A 16566-nucleotide genomic window follows, 5' to 3' on the forward strand; every position below is an offset into this window, starting at 1 on the left:
ATTCTGATATTTACACTCATCTCACTGCATCCTGTACTGTTGCCCACAGTTTAGCCCCGACACACCGTATCTAGAGCTCAAAGCAGCGGCGATGAATACCTCCCTCCTGATTCGGTCGTACGAGTTAACGGACTGGGGGGGTTTTCATCGGCATTTGGCGGCCCTAGACTCAGTGTTACAGCAGTACAGCCGCTCCTCAGAGGTGAACCTCTGCCAGGACGTCTGGCTTTGCTTTCCGTCCACTTCAACAACCAGCAATCCACGCCTTGCCGACTGACCTGTGAACTGCTGTAACACAAAAGTCAAGAGCCCCGATAACGGTCACAGGATCCACGGCTCGAGGTCACACGCGATACTATTTTTAAAGTCCAATCTCGAAATAAAATAAGCCTGTTTTGACCGAAAACTTCCTTAGTGTAGTGTAGTAGTCGGATGAAGGGCTCTAAAATTTGTGGAGATGACTTTGGGGAAAGCTCAGTTTTATCTTAACAAGTTATAAATCAACAGGGAACAAAATCATGATGGGTGAGAGCTGAAAAGAGACATTAGCAGAATTGCACTTTGAAAGGTATGCTGTAACTACTGGCAGTTGTATTTTCCTGGTTTGTAGCCTTTTATTTTCTTTTTTGCTGTAGGCAAAAGCACATGTGAGACTTTTTGTATTTGACTGGCTTAATAAATCTATTCTAAATGTCTGACGGTATCTTACCATGCTTATTCATCGCTAGATTTTACCTTTTTTTCGATAGTAGTACCTCATTTTCAACTTAAAGGGGAATTACTGTTTTTTTACAACCTGGACCTTATTTCTGGCATAAAATACGATCGTTTACTCACCCATATAACTTTGGTGTCATTTGGAGTCGTTCGGACGATATTTAGATCCGTGTATATCCATATAGTGGGAGTGAATGGGGCACCGAAACGCAGCCTCTAAATAACGCATTATCTGCCGCGTACTCGTTAATTTCACCAATATTTTGTTATGATACCCTAGTGCTATTCCCTGTTGAGTCCAGAGTTATTTTTTATCATCATCCGGGGTGTCTGTAGATTGACCTACTAACCCCTGACCTGGATGATGTCATCTCAGAGCGCCACGCACACCTTGCGCGGCTTGTTTACCTGTAATTTGCTACTGCTAGTTTTTTGCAACATGGCTGAATATTTTTCCGATTCTGAGGTTGTGGACGACGACTTTGTTTATGATGGACGTCCTTACCGTTTTGAGCCAGAGTATATGGATGAGGAGCTCGTTGAAAGGAGCATGTGGAGGCAGAGAGGGGAACAGCTGGCCAAAGAACAACAAACCGCTGCACGTCCGCGAATAGATAACAGGTAACTCCAGACTCAACGGGGAATAGCACTAGCGTATCATAACAAAATATTGGTGAAATGAACGAGTTTAGCGGCAGATAATGCGTTATTTAGAGGCTGCTTTGCGGTGCCCCAGTCACTCCCACTATATGGATATACGTGGATCTAAATATCGTCCAAATGACACCAAAGTTACATGGGTGAGTAAATGAAAGTATTTTATGCCAGAAATGAGGTCCAGGTTGTAAAAGAAGGTAAATCCCCTTTAACTCCCGAAGTTGTTTCTGGAAAGAAAGATCCGCACATGAGCGTGGTGTTCTCAGTGATTTATTGAAAGTAATTAACATGTAGGCTGTAATGGCTAACAGGTTCTGTAAGGAGAAGATGACATGGTGCTGTGGGATTTCAAGGCAGCCTGAATGCACTGAAAAGCTGGCTTGAACCCCAGATTCCAAAGAGGCCCCACAGTGATGCTGTTTTCAAGCCTCCTCTTCATTCAACGTGCCACCTTCATGTATCAGAAACTGTCACATTACTCTTAATTTACTACCTTAGCTCTACTCATCTTCTGCGTCTCGTTGCAGCTACTTTAATCAGATGGGACGCTTTAGTACGACCAGTCGGGTCTAACCCAAAATATCCTGTTTGTACAGCTGGAGAAGGTATTTGCGAATGTCGGCTCGGACCTCGGAGACGTTGACGCTCGGGTGCCACCTCATCACCGGCTTTCCATCTGGGCCCACCAGAAACTTCTCAAAGTTCCACTTGATGTCGCTGATCTTCAGAGGCTCCCAGAAGAGCCTGCCGTTTGAGCTACCAAAGTCGCCTCCGACTGCAGGACAGGATCTCTGCACGGCAAAAAGCACGGGACTTTGATGAGAAAGCGGAGAATTCTGTGCACACTCGCAAGCCAATTGCCTGCATCTTACACACCTCTATGGAAACAAGTGCAGTTTTCACTAGCAACATATCTGATCTACTGGTCTTCCAATGCAGCCAGCAATCATTGGAGAACAGTTCAATGGCTTAGAAATATGAAATAAATAAAAGGTATTCCTTATTGGATTGTGTTGGCAGCCACCTGTGCAGTGCCCAGGGAGCAGTTCTGCACTTCGGCCATGGATGTAGAGGGATTAGAACCTGGTCCCAACCAAGATCATTTGGTTTTATTCAAAAAATACATGGAAAATATGTGCCTGTCTTTTCCAAAAACTTTTTAATGATTAGAATATCCTTCATGAGCACTCTTATTAACTTCGGAGCATCTGGCCCAAGGTGCAAATGTTCAGTATCAATAAACACATTTGCAGAATCTGTGGCTGCAGCTTACCTTAAGGAAAGTGAAGACCTGTTGCTCATCTTTTCCATTCACATCACCTTTCTCAAACAGCAGGAAGTTCGGAACAAATCCACCGCCCGGTCTGACGTGCCTGGAATCCAGATAGATAGAGAGCAGTTTATCAGCGGACGTGCCTCTGAGCACTTTGCGCCTTGGCAGCTGCCCTAGATTCACTACAAGGGGAGCAAAACGACACAGTGTGCTGCAGAGGGTTTTGCTATGGATCTGAGACGAGTGATGGAACCTGAGACATAAATTCTATGTGTGTTCGAGAGGCCGCTAGGAGAAACTGATCCTGTTGCCAAAGGATGTTTCCCAGACTAAATGAAGCCTTGCTGATTGACAGAGGACTTACCAATATTGCAAATTCCCTTCTACACCCAGCTTATGTTACAGCACATACAACAATATATTGTGAGAGGCTTGGGACTTTTCTTATGTCTTCACATTTTTCCAAGTTTTAAGCATACAGTTTGTTCTCATCATTTATAAATAGTGTTTTGTTTTGTTTTTTTATTGTGGGTGTCATTGAAATATTTCTCACTTTAAACCCGGCAGGATTTCATGATTTTGCCCCGGTTCCTGTTTCCCGAACTGGTTGCAGGGGAATCCAAGAACAGTGAGTCCAAGTGACCTCATCTCCTCTTGCAGTGCATTCAATTCTGATAAAAGAGAACAGGAAAGGTTCAGATGGAGAAGGTTGTTGTTGGTTTTTTTTTTCATGTGTGTTTTTTGTTTCTTTAATGATACAACCCAGAAAACGGAAGCCCGCGGCGCTGTTTCTTACCCACGTACTGAAAGGTGTATCCTCAGTATGTAGCCACATTGACAAACAGGACAGCGCTGCCCATGTAGTCAGTGAAGTTGACGGTGTAACCGCCACTTAGAGTCTTCGCCTGGTATCCGTAAATGGTGCCATCTGTGGATGAGTCACACCGCTGTGGGTACGGACAAAAGGTCAGTGCAGGCTACGTTTGTTTGGATTGGTCGACAGTGAGGGCGGTCACTACCTACTTCTTTAGTATAGTATTTTATCAAACGGCTTTTATAGACTGATACGTATGCAAAGAAGCGAATGCCTTCCACCCCACTTTCAGATTTGCTTAAGGGCGGGCCTTGAAGTGGATTTGACCTCTCCCATCTCACAACATGTTTGATTATGTCCCATAACATTTCTGCCACCCTCTCCTTTTAATGATTCATCATAATTATTAACAGCAGTGTTTGTTTAACTCGTGACAAATATGTTCTTCACCAGATGATGGATGTAACAGAAAGTGACTCCTGTGCTGATAACTCTAACCTGATCATGAATCCAAAGTTCAATTAATTGCTGATTAATTGCTAAACTGAAAATAATTACCAATACGCTCACCACCACCTCCTAAGGAGGTAAATCGTACATATTCAGGTTCTGGCACGTTCCTCGGACAAAAACAGGTCATCCGAGTGCTTCCCTTGAGTTCATTTTGATTTTGAGTCTACCATCTTCAGCACGTCCTGTTTCCAGAGCAAACATCAGGTGCCTGTTTTCCAGATGGATGAGGAAGCTTTAACCAAATAAGCAGCATCGGGGACAGCTGCAGCACTTTGACCTTTCTTCTTCTTCATACCTCTGTTGTCAGTGCAGCTGAACTCTCGCCACAGAACAAGCACAATGTCAACAGGAGAACTTTGCTCGCAAAGAGCCAAATGCACGCAGTTAAGTTATACACTGTGTAACTTCTTCTTCTTCTTCTTCTTTTTTTTTTTTTTTTTAAATTATAGTTGACATAATGGAGGTCTGATCCTGAATGTGTGTTTGAGGGGTGGAAAACACAAGCTGCTGAGGTGTCAGTGCAACGTGTCAACTGGTAGGAAAAGATGTACACCGGGGAATTATTAGAGATTTAAAAAGAAATCCTTTGTCAAACACAAGTTGAAGTTGTTGATTTATAAGTGTGGATTAACTATAAATATGGATTAACCTTTTACCATGATGTTCATAGATCACAATGTTTCAGCCCCAGGTACATGGGAAAATAAAAACAAACACTTAAAAACTATTCACAAATATATATGGTCGGTTTCAGTGTTTATATGATCAGATTAACAGCTGTTTATATCCAGCTACTCATTCAAATGCTCATATGACTCCACCAGTGTGAACGCTGCCAGGGATCTGTTAATAAATGTCTCTGATGAGCAGCTGTGGGAAAAGATTGGTGGTCAGTTATTCAGATGTTTTGGTAAAAACACAGAGACGGCTAAATGAATGGATCCGTCGTGAGGAATATTCCGGAAAACCCATAACAGCAAGCCAAATATGGGCAACATCTGGCGCCAGTTTAAGACTGACCATCCCTGTATTATGAGTATGCGCAGCATTACTAGCAAATAAATAAATAAATAAATGGCTGTCAGCTGTCTGTCTGAATCTATACTGTGACCGTGCTGGAAATCAACAGGTAGACCACATACCTGAGTGAAGGCGGTTCCGGAGCTGGGTCGCAGCAGACCGAGCAGCAGCAGCAGCAGCAGGAGCAGCGGTGAGGAGGGCCACATCGTGCCGTCCTCCCCCGACACAGTGACGACTCTCTGTGGACGTCTGTCAGCTTCTCCCTCGGGATAAATACGCTACTACGGAGGGGGGCGGAGGGGGGCGCACAGCTGGCCGAGATGTCGCCATCTGCTGACGCAAACCGACAATAATAAACATGAATGAGTGAATGAATGAATGAATGAATGGATGAATGGATGAGGCCGCTGCATCCAGCCTCTGCATATCCTGCTCATATCTATGTTCATATAAAGAGGAAAGCAATCAGCAGTTTTCATTGCTTATTGAACCTTTGCATAACAACTAACAACATTAAGACAGTGACAAAAAATAATGACACAGCTTTCTTCATAAACCCCAAAGTGTTGTGACCTGCTTTCCTGAATTGCAGCATGACACGTTCCACTTTTCCATCCCCAAAAAAACAGAGGAGACAGACTGCCGGGTTATTTTATTCATGGGTCATTTCTCCCTTCCTGGGATCAGCTGTTGCCATGGTGAGCTGGTACTTGGCCACATACCCCGTGGGTGTCTGACAGGCCTCTTTGCAAGCAGGTTAGTGCACCTCATTGACTGGATTAAGCACAGTTCAGATCTGTGCAGAGCCCCGCAAGCAGTGTTTTTGCTAGCAAGGACACACGGAGCAAAAACACTGCGCAATTAAGCACCGAAAATCTAACTGCTGGAAGAAATTCTTGCTCTATGCACTGAAATAATACTGGACACATCAATTAGAAATGTTTCCTACAGCCAGACTCCTACAGCCAGACTCCTAGACAACAAGGCACCGCATGTATTTTTCTTTTTTCTTTTGATGTCTCTAAATTAATGCTGAACTCAGCTATAACTATTAAGTGCTGACATTGGTTTAAAATACAACTTGTGATGCCGGTTATATTTCCCCATTGTTAATGTGGTGGTGGAAACTTTATGCCACGTTTACTTATCACGTTGTATTCATTTTGATTTGTTGTTATGTTATTTTACAGGATGGCCCGTCTATCTTCCGTCCTCAGCACACATCGGTCCGTCTGCCACTGATAATGTAAAACAATCTGAGATGAGAGCACACATGCAGCCTTGGAGCAAGAACATTGGCTTCATTAGTAGATAAATATGAACTCAATCCAAATCTTTTATTATTATTATTGTTATTGTTTAGAGACTTATGAGAGACAAAACCCTGAAACTTTGTAAGCTTTTTCCTGGGTCTTTAACCTTTACAAGGACTCACATCAGAATCAGAATCAGAATCAGAATCAGCTTTAATGACCAAGTATGTGCACATACAGGGAATTTGAGTCCGGTAGCTTTACTCTCTTGTACATAAAACACACGAACTTAAATAAGTGAAAGAAAATTAAAAATAAAAATAAGATAAAATAAAATAAATCTCAATCTATACACATAAAATATAGAATAAGAGCAGATATATACACCAAACCATTTGTACAGTGACTATATACAGTAGTGCAGAGTTATTGTTTGTGTGAACACAGTATAGGAAGATTGCTGCAATAAATATCGCTGAAAGACTTTATTATATAACTGTTGGCAATATTTCCTCACACAATACTTAACAATCACAACTTCCTCACACAGTCTAACTTCAGCCCCCCTAAAGCAGGGCCTATAATCCAGCAAGGCCCGTGGATGTCATAGTGGCAGTTTAGGTTTTCACCACAAGAGGTCGACAATGGGCGCATAACGTTTCCGCAAAGGGCTAGGCAACCGGCGGTAGCGTCATAGCTAGCAGTGCAGTCACTGAGCGCTCGGTCTCGGCTTCACTGATCAGAGATGGCGTCCCTTCTGCAGCCAGATAGAGTCATCTATCTGGTTCGCGGGGAGAAAAGAATCAGAGCCCCCTTGTCCCAGCTTTATTTCTGTCGCTACTGTAGCGAGCTGCGGTCTCTGGAATGCGTGTCTCACGAGGTACGTAAGCGTTTTCCCCAGTTATGACTAACTGCTAGCAGTTAGCTATTTGTTGTTAGCGGACTTGCTAGTAGCCTTGACAAGTGGGCGGGGTTAAGGCAACCGTTTCGCGCGCTGTATGGCTAAGCCGCCTGTCAGTCAAACTTTCTTCCAGCGTTCCCTTAATCTGATTGGCTGTGCTATTTAACTTCCGTTGGCGTTAGCCTTATGTCTTTCACGGCATAAATGGGAGCGTTAGCTAGCTAGCTAGGTCTTGCTATACATTTAGCTTGACGTTAAACTGTCTGGTTTGCTCATGTAAACGGTACGAGCGGTACCCTCCTCATAATAATAATAAAAAAATATATAGTCTATTAACATTGACCCACCAAAGCTAACAATCCTTACTGTTAAAGTGCAGCTTGTTAACGTGGCTTATTGACACTGACACCACACCCAGGGCGATCGCCTTTAGCTTGATTGTCCTTATAGAGCAAAATCACAATACGAGTCTGTGATTTAAATTACGAAAGTTTTACTGACAATTCATTTAAAACATCGGCCTTGTAAAAAAAAACAAAAGTGTAACACACAGCCCATACAAACGCTAGCTATATGCACTGATTATCATGTTTGTTTGTTGTTGTTGAAACACTTTAATAATCCATCAGTTTATAAGTATGTGTGTGATAAACTTAATGATGTGCACTTATTAAATGTCTCTTTTGATCAGGTGGACTCCCATTATTGTCCAAGCTGTCTGGAGAACATGCCGTCTGCAGAGGCTAAGCTTAAGAAGAATAGGTGAGACGAAATGTCATAGACAAAGCTACATGTCCGTACTGTACCTGATCTCATTGTGTCATTATATCCAAACCATTCATGTTTCGATTCTTGATTATCTGTAGGTGTGCGAATTGTTTTGACTGCCCATGCTGCATGCACACACTGTCTACTCGGGCCACTAACATCCCGGCTCCTCTGCCTGATGATCCTACTAAGACGGCCATGAAGAAAGCCTACTACCTGGCCTGTGGCTTCTGTCGCTGGACCTCAAGGGATGTGGGCATGGCTGACAAATCAGTCGGTGGGTGCTAATATGATGATGCAGGCATCAAGTTGATTTTTTTATTCAACTTTAAGTTCACGCGTATTAATAAGCATTAGCAGCGCCAAAGATTTGTAGTCGGCCATTACTTCAGCTCATGGATGAAGTTATTTTGCTTTGTGTTTGTTCTATCTGTCTAAAGTCTGTTGTTTTTGGTACATTTTGTTCACTGCAGCCAGTGGTGGATGGCAGGAACCAGAGAATCCTCACACTCAGCGGGTAGGTTTTCCCCTGTGGTCATTCAAACTTTCTCGAGTCGCTCACATGTTTCCTGATCATGCATCGCTTGCTTTTGAATAGAAGTGTTTCTGAATAAGTGGCACCCACACATAAAGGAAAAAGCAAGTGGCTGCACAGTTGCTTGACACAAACAAGAAATTATAAACGTCCCACTTTAAGTTTTTATGAAATAATCTTAGAGATACCCTTTTCAGTTCAATCATTGTACTGAAAGAAACTGCAGAATTTAATTTTGTCATCTTATTGTTTTAGCTCATATTTTTTAATCTGTAAAGACTTTACATTCACAACACCCAGTTACCTTTTGAATCCTAAATTCTGAAGAAATACCTGAAGCCCTCATGGTCCATCTGTGGATACATTTTTTTTCCCCCTACAGATCAACAAGTTGCTCGAGTATTATCAGCAGCTGGCCCACCGAGAGAAGCTGGAGAGAGACCGGAAGAAGTTGGCCAGGAGACGCCAGGGCATGCCTCTGGCATTCTCGGTACTCTGCTCCCTCTGAGCACAACATTCAGCCTGTTTAGAAATATCCAACTTTCTTCGTTGACCTTTCTAAATATCAAACAGCAGTTGCTGTTGTCTTACTTTTTGTTATTATCTTACAATTATTTGCTGCCAAGATGTGTATTTGATACCAAGGATATTATATGATTAGGATTCCTTTAGCCATGAGGGAATGATTATCTGTATCAGCTTGTGTGTTTGTTTTGGAGTAGAAGATTGACTCTGTGTCCTTAGGCTGTGTCCACACTGATACATGTTTGTTTTAATGCGGGAATAATAATCTCAGTCTCTGAAAATACATATGACATGACCATTTATGTACACTACACATGAGCATACTCTTATCTATTACTTCTTGTCCTGGAGCCTGTCCCAGCTGATATTGGGCAAGAGGCATGAAACCCCCTGTGCTATCACAAGGCTAACACACACAGAGAGACAAGACAAACCATTCACACTCCCAAGCACACCATCTGCCAGTTTAGAACCACCATGTTAGCTAACGTTAGCCAATCTTTGGACTGTGGAGGAAGCCAGTGTACCTGGAGAAAACTCACGCAGGCACAGGGAGAACATGCAAAAATCCACTCAGAAAGGCCTGGATCACTGATGATGCTGCTGGGCATCGCCGTAGTCACTTGCTAATTTAACCGCACAATGCATGTTTCCAGAATCTTTGTGTTAGGGGCCTTAAAGTGTCGCAGCAGGGTTGACTCTAGGCATAAACATAGCATATGTGTGTGGACATAGCCTAAGACTGCGTTCAAAAACATACAGCAAGCTCAATTGGTCTGAAAATGCAGAAAATTTTCATAAATGAGTCATTGTGCATGCTTCTTTAGCTCGATGGCACCTTGTTCACATCTCCTGATTTTCTGCTTTTACTATAATTAACAGCCATTAATGCAGCCGGGTCTTTCCACATGTATATTGGAGCCACTTCAGCTGTGATGTCCTGCTATGATTTTCCATCACAGATGCAATTCTGTTGCTGTTGCATGCCACCAAATGGCAGTAATGTCTTTGCTGAATCGCTTTGGTTTCACCTTGTTCTTTGTTCTCTCCTTTTTTCTTTGCTTATGCACTCTGATATTTTGGTTTTTACCCCCCTTCCCCCCCCAGCAACACACTATTCATGTGGTGGTGAGTTGTATTTTTCACAACTTGGGTAGTCTCGTCTTTACAGTAGCACTGTCTCGTCTCTTTATCCCCGTTCTTGTCTACTGTGTTACTGAGTGACCTCTCAGATCACATGAATGTCTCCTTGATTAAACGAGTTTGAGATCCACACAAGGGGAGCCTTTATGTCTGTTATAGGGACAGACGCAATAGAAGGCTTTGTAGACGTCTGTGTAACCAGATGGGAAGAAAAAAATAATTCATACTAATTAAGTCCCGAATACCGAGTCTGTCAGTTGTTTGTCTCCTACTGTTCTGGGTACAAAGACTCCTGTTTTTGTCTCGTACCACGGGACCTACTTATTGTTTACTTAACCGTCAAATACCTTTTTGTCCCCCTATTGTGTTTGTAAAAGTTGTCATAAATTCCCCTTTTGGATCACAACCTCGTGTGAAATTTGTCACGTAGAACGATTAGCAGCAGATCAGTTTCTCAAATCATCTTGAGCCATCTCAATTTTCAGTAGGCAGACTGTCTGATTGTGTTTTCCCTCCCCATTAAATTCACTCAGGAAAAATATGGCCTTGGTACCAGACTGCAGAGGCAGAGGTCTGGAGCGCCCATATCAAGCCTGGCCGGCCTCTCGTGAGTTGTTTTCTTTTTAATCATATACTGGAAATAACTGCTGCTCCTCACAGGGAACTTTTTTTATTTTTTTCCTCCGCAAGCTTAAGTTTTAAATTTAAAGAATAGCAGCAGTGAATTTGCACGGTTCATCTCACCAACTACACACTGTATACATGCATATTACTGGTGACTTAGATGAATAGATTTTCTACATCCCAGCAGCCGCTGGTTTGAGTAATTCCATTGTGCCATGAAAATCAATTTGCGGAGCCTTGAAACTTGGCTTGAGAAACGTAGGTAATCCATCACCCTGAACACTTCGACCCTTACTTTTTTCCCCAGGTTACATCATCGCCTTGTTTCTAACATAATTGTCAGCAAGAATATTTTTTAAATCTTTTACCCAGAATGTATTCATGAGCCCTGCTCGACATGTTTAAATGATTGATTGGGCAAGAGAAGGCGGCGCGTTGACAAAGTATGTTGTCAGATCCAGGAGACTAATTGGAAAGGATTTGGAAAGAATAATGTGAATTTAGCTGTTGCTTGTGTCAAGAGGTCATTGTGCAGTAGCCAAGTTTAAAAAGCTTAGAGCCCGAAGTGTTTTTCTCACAAGTCTCTTTTTCTAACTGGATGTAACGTTGATGTCAGTAGTTTTTTTTTAATTTTTTTATTTTACTTTGCAGTTATCTCCCAGTTATATTAAGTACCATCATTAATAAAGAGAAATGACATGTTTTTGATCAGTATTTGTGTAACTTAACTAGCCTTAAAGAGGGAGAGGACCAGAAGGAGATCAGCATCGAACCTGCCCAGGCCCTTGATGAGGTGGAGCCGCTGCCCGAGGATTGTTACACCAGACCCATCAGCTTACCAGAAGGTAAGAGCTTGTCCTGAACTCACAAAAAATAATACAGATAACTTCTCTAACTGATGTTCAACTGAATTTATGTTCTGTCGTGTCCTTCCAGTGACTACGCTGCGCCAGCGGCTTCTGCAGCCAGACTTCCAGCCTGCGGGGGCGTCTCAGCTCCACCCTAGACACAAACACCTCCTGATGAAGCGCTCACTGCGCTGCAGGGTCAGTGCCGCTTCTCTATCAGTCAGAGTCTCTTGTTTGTCTTTTAGCACATCACATTTAGATAACAGCAGTGTTTCTTAATTCTCTCCTCCAGAAATGCGAGCACAACCTGAGCAAGCCAGAGTTCAATCCTACTTCTATCAAGTTCAAAATTCAGCTGGTTGCTGTGTAAGTACTCGTCGTCTGATTCTCCACTAAACATGTTTTAAGTCCTGAAGTTTGATGTGTGACAACTTTATCAGCACATGTTCAGGAAATTAGGGATCTTATTATGACAAGTTTGTAAGAAATATATATTTAAAACTGTGTCCAATTCTCTCTGTTAACTGCTTTGCTGTCAGAAGTGGTCATAACGTGCTGCTGATATTCTCAAAAGTCTGAGTGTTTGTGTATTGATTGGCCTTCTGTGTGTTCCTCATACAGGAGCTACATCCCTGAAGTGAGGATCATGTCCATTCCAAATCTTCGATACATGAAGGTCAGTGTGTGCGCCGGTGCTGGTATCATGTACTGTATATATCTTGTAAATGTTTAATATGCTGTGAAAACCTGTGGTGGAATACACTTAAATACAAGACTGTGCTGACAATAAGACATTACAATATGCCAGTAATTTATCAACGATGGAAAGCATAAAGTCAGCGGTGCAGACCGGCGCTTCTAACCCGTGTAACTTGTTACAAACAAAATGCTGTTGCCAGTTCTTCACCAAGAATCCCTGCTTACTGAGGTATTAGGACTGTCCTGTTGTATTGATCGAACCAGCTGACAGCTACACATAAAGCGCCGGCATGTAAGTGACTTCAGACGATCTGGAAAGGCACTTGAGGTTAAATATTTCTTGTCTTTTTTTCCCTCCACCTTGTATATTAAGGAGAGCCAGGTGCTGCTGACCCTGACCAACCCAGTGGAGAACATCACCCACGTCTCACTGTCGTCCTGCGAGGAGGAAGATCCTGATGACATCAACAGCACTGCCAAGGTATTGTTCCACTTACTATACGCCAAGACAAGATGAAAGAAGGGGTACGTTCACGTTTGACACGCAGCAGAAACAAAAATCTGATTTAAAAAACGTTGTTGGCTATTTAAAATAATTTCAAAATCACAAACGACTGTGCAGTACTCTCTGCTCTGAAACGGCATTTCTGCTGAAGGCGTCCTTCGCTCCATGTTTCCTGTTATCGGCAAATTTAAAATCTACACATAAATCTTTGTCATGTCTTTATTGATGCACGTGATGGATTAACCATTAGCAGTGTATTTTGGTTATGGATTCAGCTCAAGGAACAAGATCAATGTAGCACAGCCTGGACTAATATTAACTAAGGTTACATAAAAATGATGCCTGCATCAGATAAGCTGGTGGAACCTCTTCTTATAACATTTAATACGGTTACAGTGGATTGTGTTAACTGCTATAAATATAACATAAGCACATGAAGCAAGTTACACTCATTGGTGGACTTGTACTTCTTATGGCGGCACCAGATGTCCCCGGGATGGGACGAGGAATGCCGGAGTCTGACAGGTTTGACAGGAGAAGTAAATAACATTGACCATCTTGTGACAATACAATGTTCTGTTGGGAAACATTTGGACCTGGCATTCACGTATATGTTACTTAGACATGCAGCACCCACCTGGACCAGACCAGACACTCCCACCTCACAGCAATGACACTCTTGCGGAGTGAACGTCTGCCCTGCTGCCTGTTCCCGGCAGCCTCTGTGAGGCTCCGAGTGACTGTAGGCTGTTTGACTTGGCCTGCATAGCGATGAAGTCATGGGGCCCCCGTCTGAGTAAGGAAGAGCTCCTGGCCAAAACAGAGCATCTTCATGACCCATTTCCATTCACATTACGGCCAAACGGAGTGTGCAGTCCTTTCTTTTTCTGGCTGATCTGATATTCAAAGACCCGGAGGGCAGCGTGGACCACATCAAGCCTCGCTCGGTTGATTTTATCGCCCCGGCTCTCCTGGCTGGGCTCACTCACCTCTTGCGTATATATAATGTATTACATATGCACGGCCTGGAAGTTTGTTTACAGCACGCTGCTGTCAACACTGATAAGACTGAGCAGCGCAAACACATAAGTAAGGACACTTTTTTATATATGCGGTGATAAAAGGGTTGCACATCTTATCCTTTTAACTGTGGTGGGAAAAACTCAGGTAGAAGTATTCGTATCATGGTTGATAACTGTTCTGGCTTATATTATAAGTTATCTTAAAACTGAATAAATCATAAAAGTCTAAAATGATATATCTGTATCTGTTTTTGGATGTTAGATGTAAGTCCTCGCTTTAGGATAGAGCTATATACGAGCACTATTTTGTCTTTTCTCTAAGTGAACACTTGACTAAACACACTAAATCTCCTGCAATATGTTTGGAACTGAGACAGACGCATTTAAAATCCTGCTGATTTATCGCACATTTTGAAAGCCTCTGAATATTAGAAATGTTTGCTTTTTTTTTTGTTAGGTTGCAGTACCCAGTAAGGAACTGGTCTTGGCAGGAAAGGATGCCGCTGCCGAGTACGACGAGCTGGCCGAACCTCAGGACTTCCAGGATGACCCAGAGTAAGTTGATGCACAAACACGCCGAACAGTAACGGTGTCAGGGAACTCTCAAGCTCATCTCTCTGTCCTTCCTGCAGTGTCGTCGCCTTCAGGAAATCCAACAAGATAGGCTTCTTCATCAAAGTGATCCCTCAGAAAGAGGGCGACGAGGACGTCACCGTCTCGCTCAAGGTCCGACACGACTTCCGCAACCTCGCGGCTCCCATCCGGCCGAGCGAGGAGGGGGCCGACACCGCCACCGAGGCCATTTGGCTCACGCACCACATAGAGCTGAGGCTGGGGCCGCTCGCTCCCTGAAGACAAACAAACAACGAGCGCTCTTGTGTTTCCTAGTGTTGGGCTCTTTGAAATTATTTCTTCAGACAGTGGGATTGAGTTAATTTGAAACTGGTTTCTGATTCAGCTCATCGATGAGGAAGAACGGGTCGAGTTCAAGCGCTTTAGCTTCACCAGATACAGTCACTGCCCGTTAGTCGAGCTCCCTGCGCTGCCCAGTTTATAAAACTATAAAATCATGACTGACTCATGCAGATTAACTGATAAGAGCGTCAAGTTTCATTTCGCTTAATGAATCTTCGTTAGTTTTAATCTTAATAAAAGCAGCACAAAGAAAATGCTGTTTCACTACATCATCCTTTTTCTCTGCTTAAACACTATACCATCTATCAATCATTAGGAATTAGTTTTAGTTTGTGGTTACCTACAAGAAACATTTACATATAATTACTTACTGCAGTTGTTAGGTTTTCTTTTATTTATAAATGCCACGTACTGTATTTGCTGTTTAGAAGATGAAAAAGGATTTATCACTGTCGTATATGCAGTATTTTTTTTTTTTTAAACGGCTAAGCAACTATAGCAGCTTCTGTCTTTGCACTTGATACACATTTTATCTTATTAAATGTATTAGCTGTTTATTTGTGGAATATCGCTCTTTACTATATACAGTAACTATTGGTTTATGTTTAAACATAAGTGGAGACCAGAGTCGATGAGTAGAATCAGAAATCAGAGTCGAGAACAATCTGAACAAGTCCAAACCATGCAGCACACACACACACAGACACACACCTCTGCGCTTCTAGCTTACGTACCCTCGTCAGACAGTAGCATTAACCTGCATGCTTCAACTACAGTAAATATGGCCTGGTAGACAATGTCATCTCAGTTACTGATTCTGTGCTGTTTTCTAATCAAAATGGTTGTTTGTGGGTAGAACATGATACCTGGTACCCGCTCCATATGTTTACTATTGTCTGGAGTCCCACAGTGACCGTTATTGGCACTGTTGAAGAAGAAGAGGGTGTATAAGAAGCTCTGTAATTTACCACAGTGTTCATAATTTGTATGTACCGAGACACTATCATTTTGTCTGGTTTGAAAACGTTTTGGTTTGTGGCTGACGTCGGAGTCGTATTGTGAGTGAGCTGCTGTCTTTTTTTTTTTCTTTTTTTTTGGTCTCTATTGTGTACACACAAAAAACCAGAGCCTTACATCACAGTTAATCTTCTGTACTGGCTAATAAAATGGTGTAATACTGTAACAGAGCCGTTGATTGTTTTGATGTGGAGGGGCGCACGTGAAGAGGTAATCCAGATTTTGTTCTTGTGTCTTGGAAACGGTGGACATTTAGTTAATTAGTTAGATTTAGATGTGGCTGAGGGGAAGTTGTTTTTTCCCAAATTGTGTGGTTTCACTACATCAGTATCACCTCTACACATCCCCACACAGAAATCACATACAAGCATCCACGAGGTACAACGTAACATGAATTAAAACCATGAATCCTCAGCGGTTCATGGCTGCAGGTACCAGCTCACCACAGCCAGCTCTTCTGCACCTGAGGGTCCTGCACCTGTGCCCTGACAGCTGATTTATGTATGATCACCCTTCAGGTTAATATGGCCAATGCGTTTGGAAACTGTGTTTTTGACAGCCTGGTTTCCATCTGAGTCCAGAGGGATTTATTCTGCCTCTTCAGCTGCTAAACGCTCCACTGTGTTCGCCAGCTAGTAACTTTTTTTTTTTTTTTATGTTTTGTAGTGTACAGTGGGTTTTTAGAGCTTTTAACAGCGGTGTTAAATCAGTGAGCAGTGAAAAGAGTAAAGCTCTCGAACCGAACAGGTCAACAGTGAGCTCTCACTCTAAAACCCTGTAAAGCCGGTGGGCAGCTACAGATTCAGGTGATAATTCT

At 42.7% G+C, this 16566-nt stretch overlaps 2 protein-coding genes across 2 annotated transcripts; one reads left to right on the plus strand and one right to left on the minus strand.

The window, feature by feature from the left end:
- Positions 1-1628: 1628 nt before the first annotated feature.
- Positions 1629-5324, minus strand: gpx3 (glutathione peroxidase 3; the record flags this gene model as incomplete). The annotated part of the gene is given in 6 exon segments (XM_084549580.1): positions 1629-2165; positions 2648-2747; positions 3201-3318; positions 3444-3594; positions 5117-5273; positions 5275-5324. Coding segments are annotated over 6 exon segments (798 nt in total). The 3' UTR covers positions 1629-1943.
- A 1283-nt stretch (positions 5325-6607) lies between these two features.
- On the plus strand, positions 6608-15915 carry dctn4 (dynactin 4). The gene is made up of 13 exons (XM_084550493.1): positions 6608-7127; positions 7840-7910; positions 8015-8193; positions 8390-8433; positions 8834-8941; positions 10653-10726; positions 11476-11588; positions 11680-11789; positions 11884-11957; positions 12213-12267; positions 12664-12771; positions 14275-14372; positions 14450-15915. Exons 1-13 carry the CDS (start codon positions 6993-6995, stop codon positions 14667-14669), a joined length of 1389 nt encoding a protein of 462 aa, XP_084406619.1. The 5' UTR covers positions 6608-6992; the 3' UTR covers positions 14670-15915.
- Positions 15916-16566: the final 651 nt, after the last annotated feature.

The sequence above is a fragment of the Chelon labrosus genome, assembly GCF_963514085.1.
Source record: "Chelon labrosus genome assembly, chromosome: 8".
Taxonomy (NCBI): domain Eukaryota; kingdom Metazoa; phylum Chordata; class Actinopteri; order Mugiliformes; family Mugilidae; genus Chelon; species Chelon labrosus.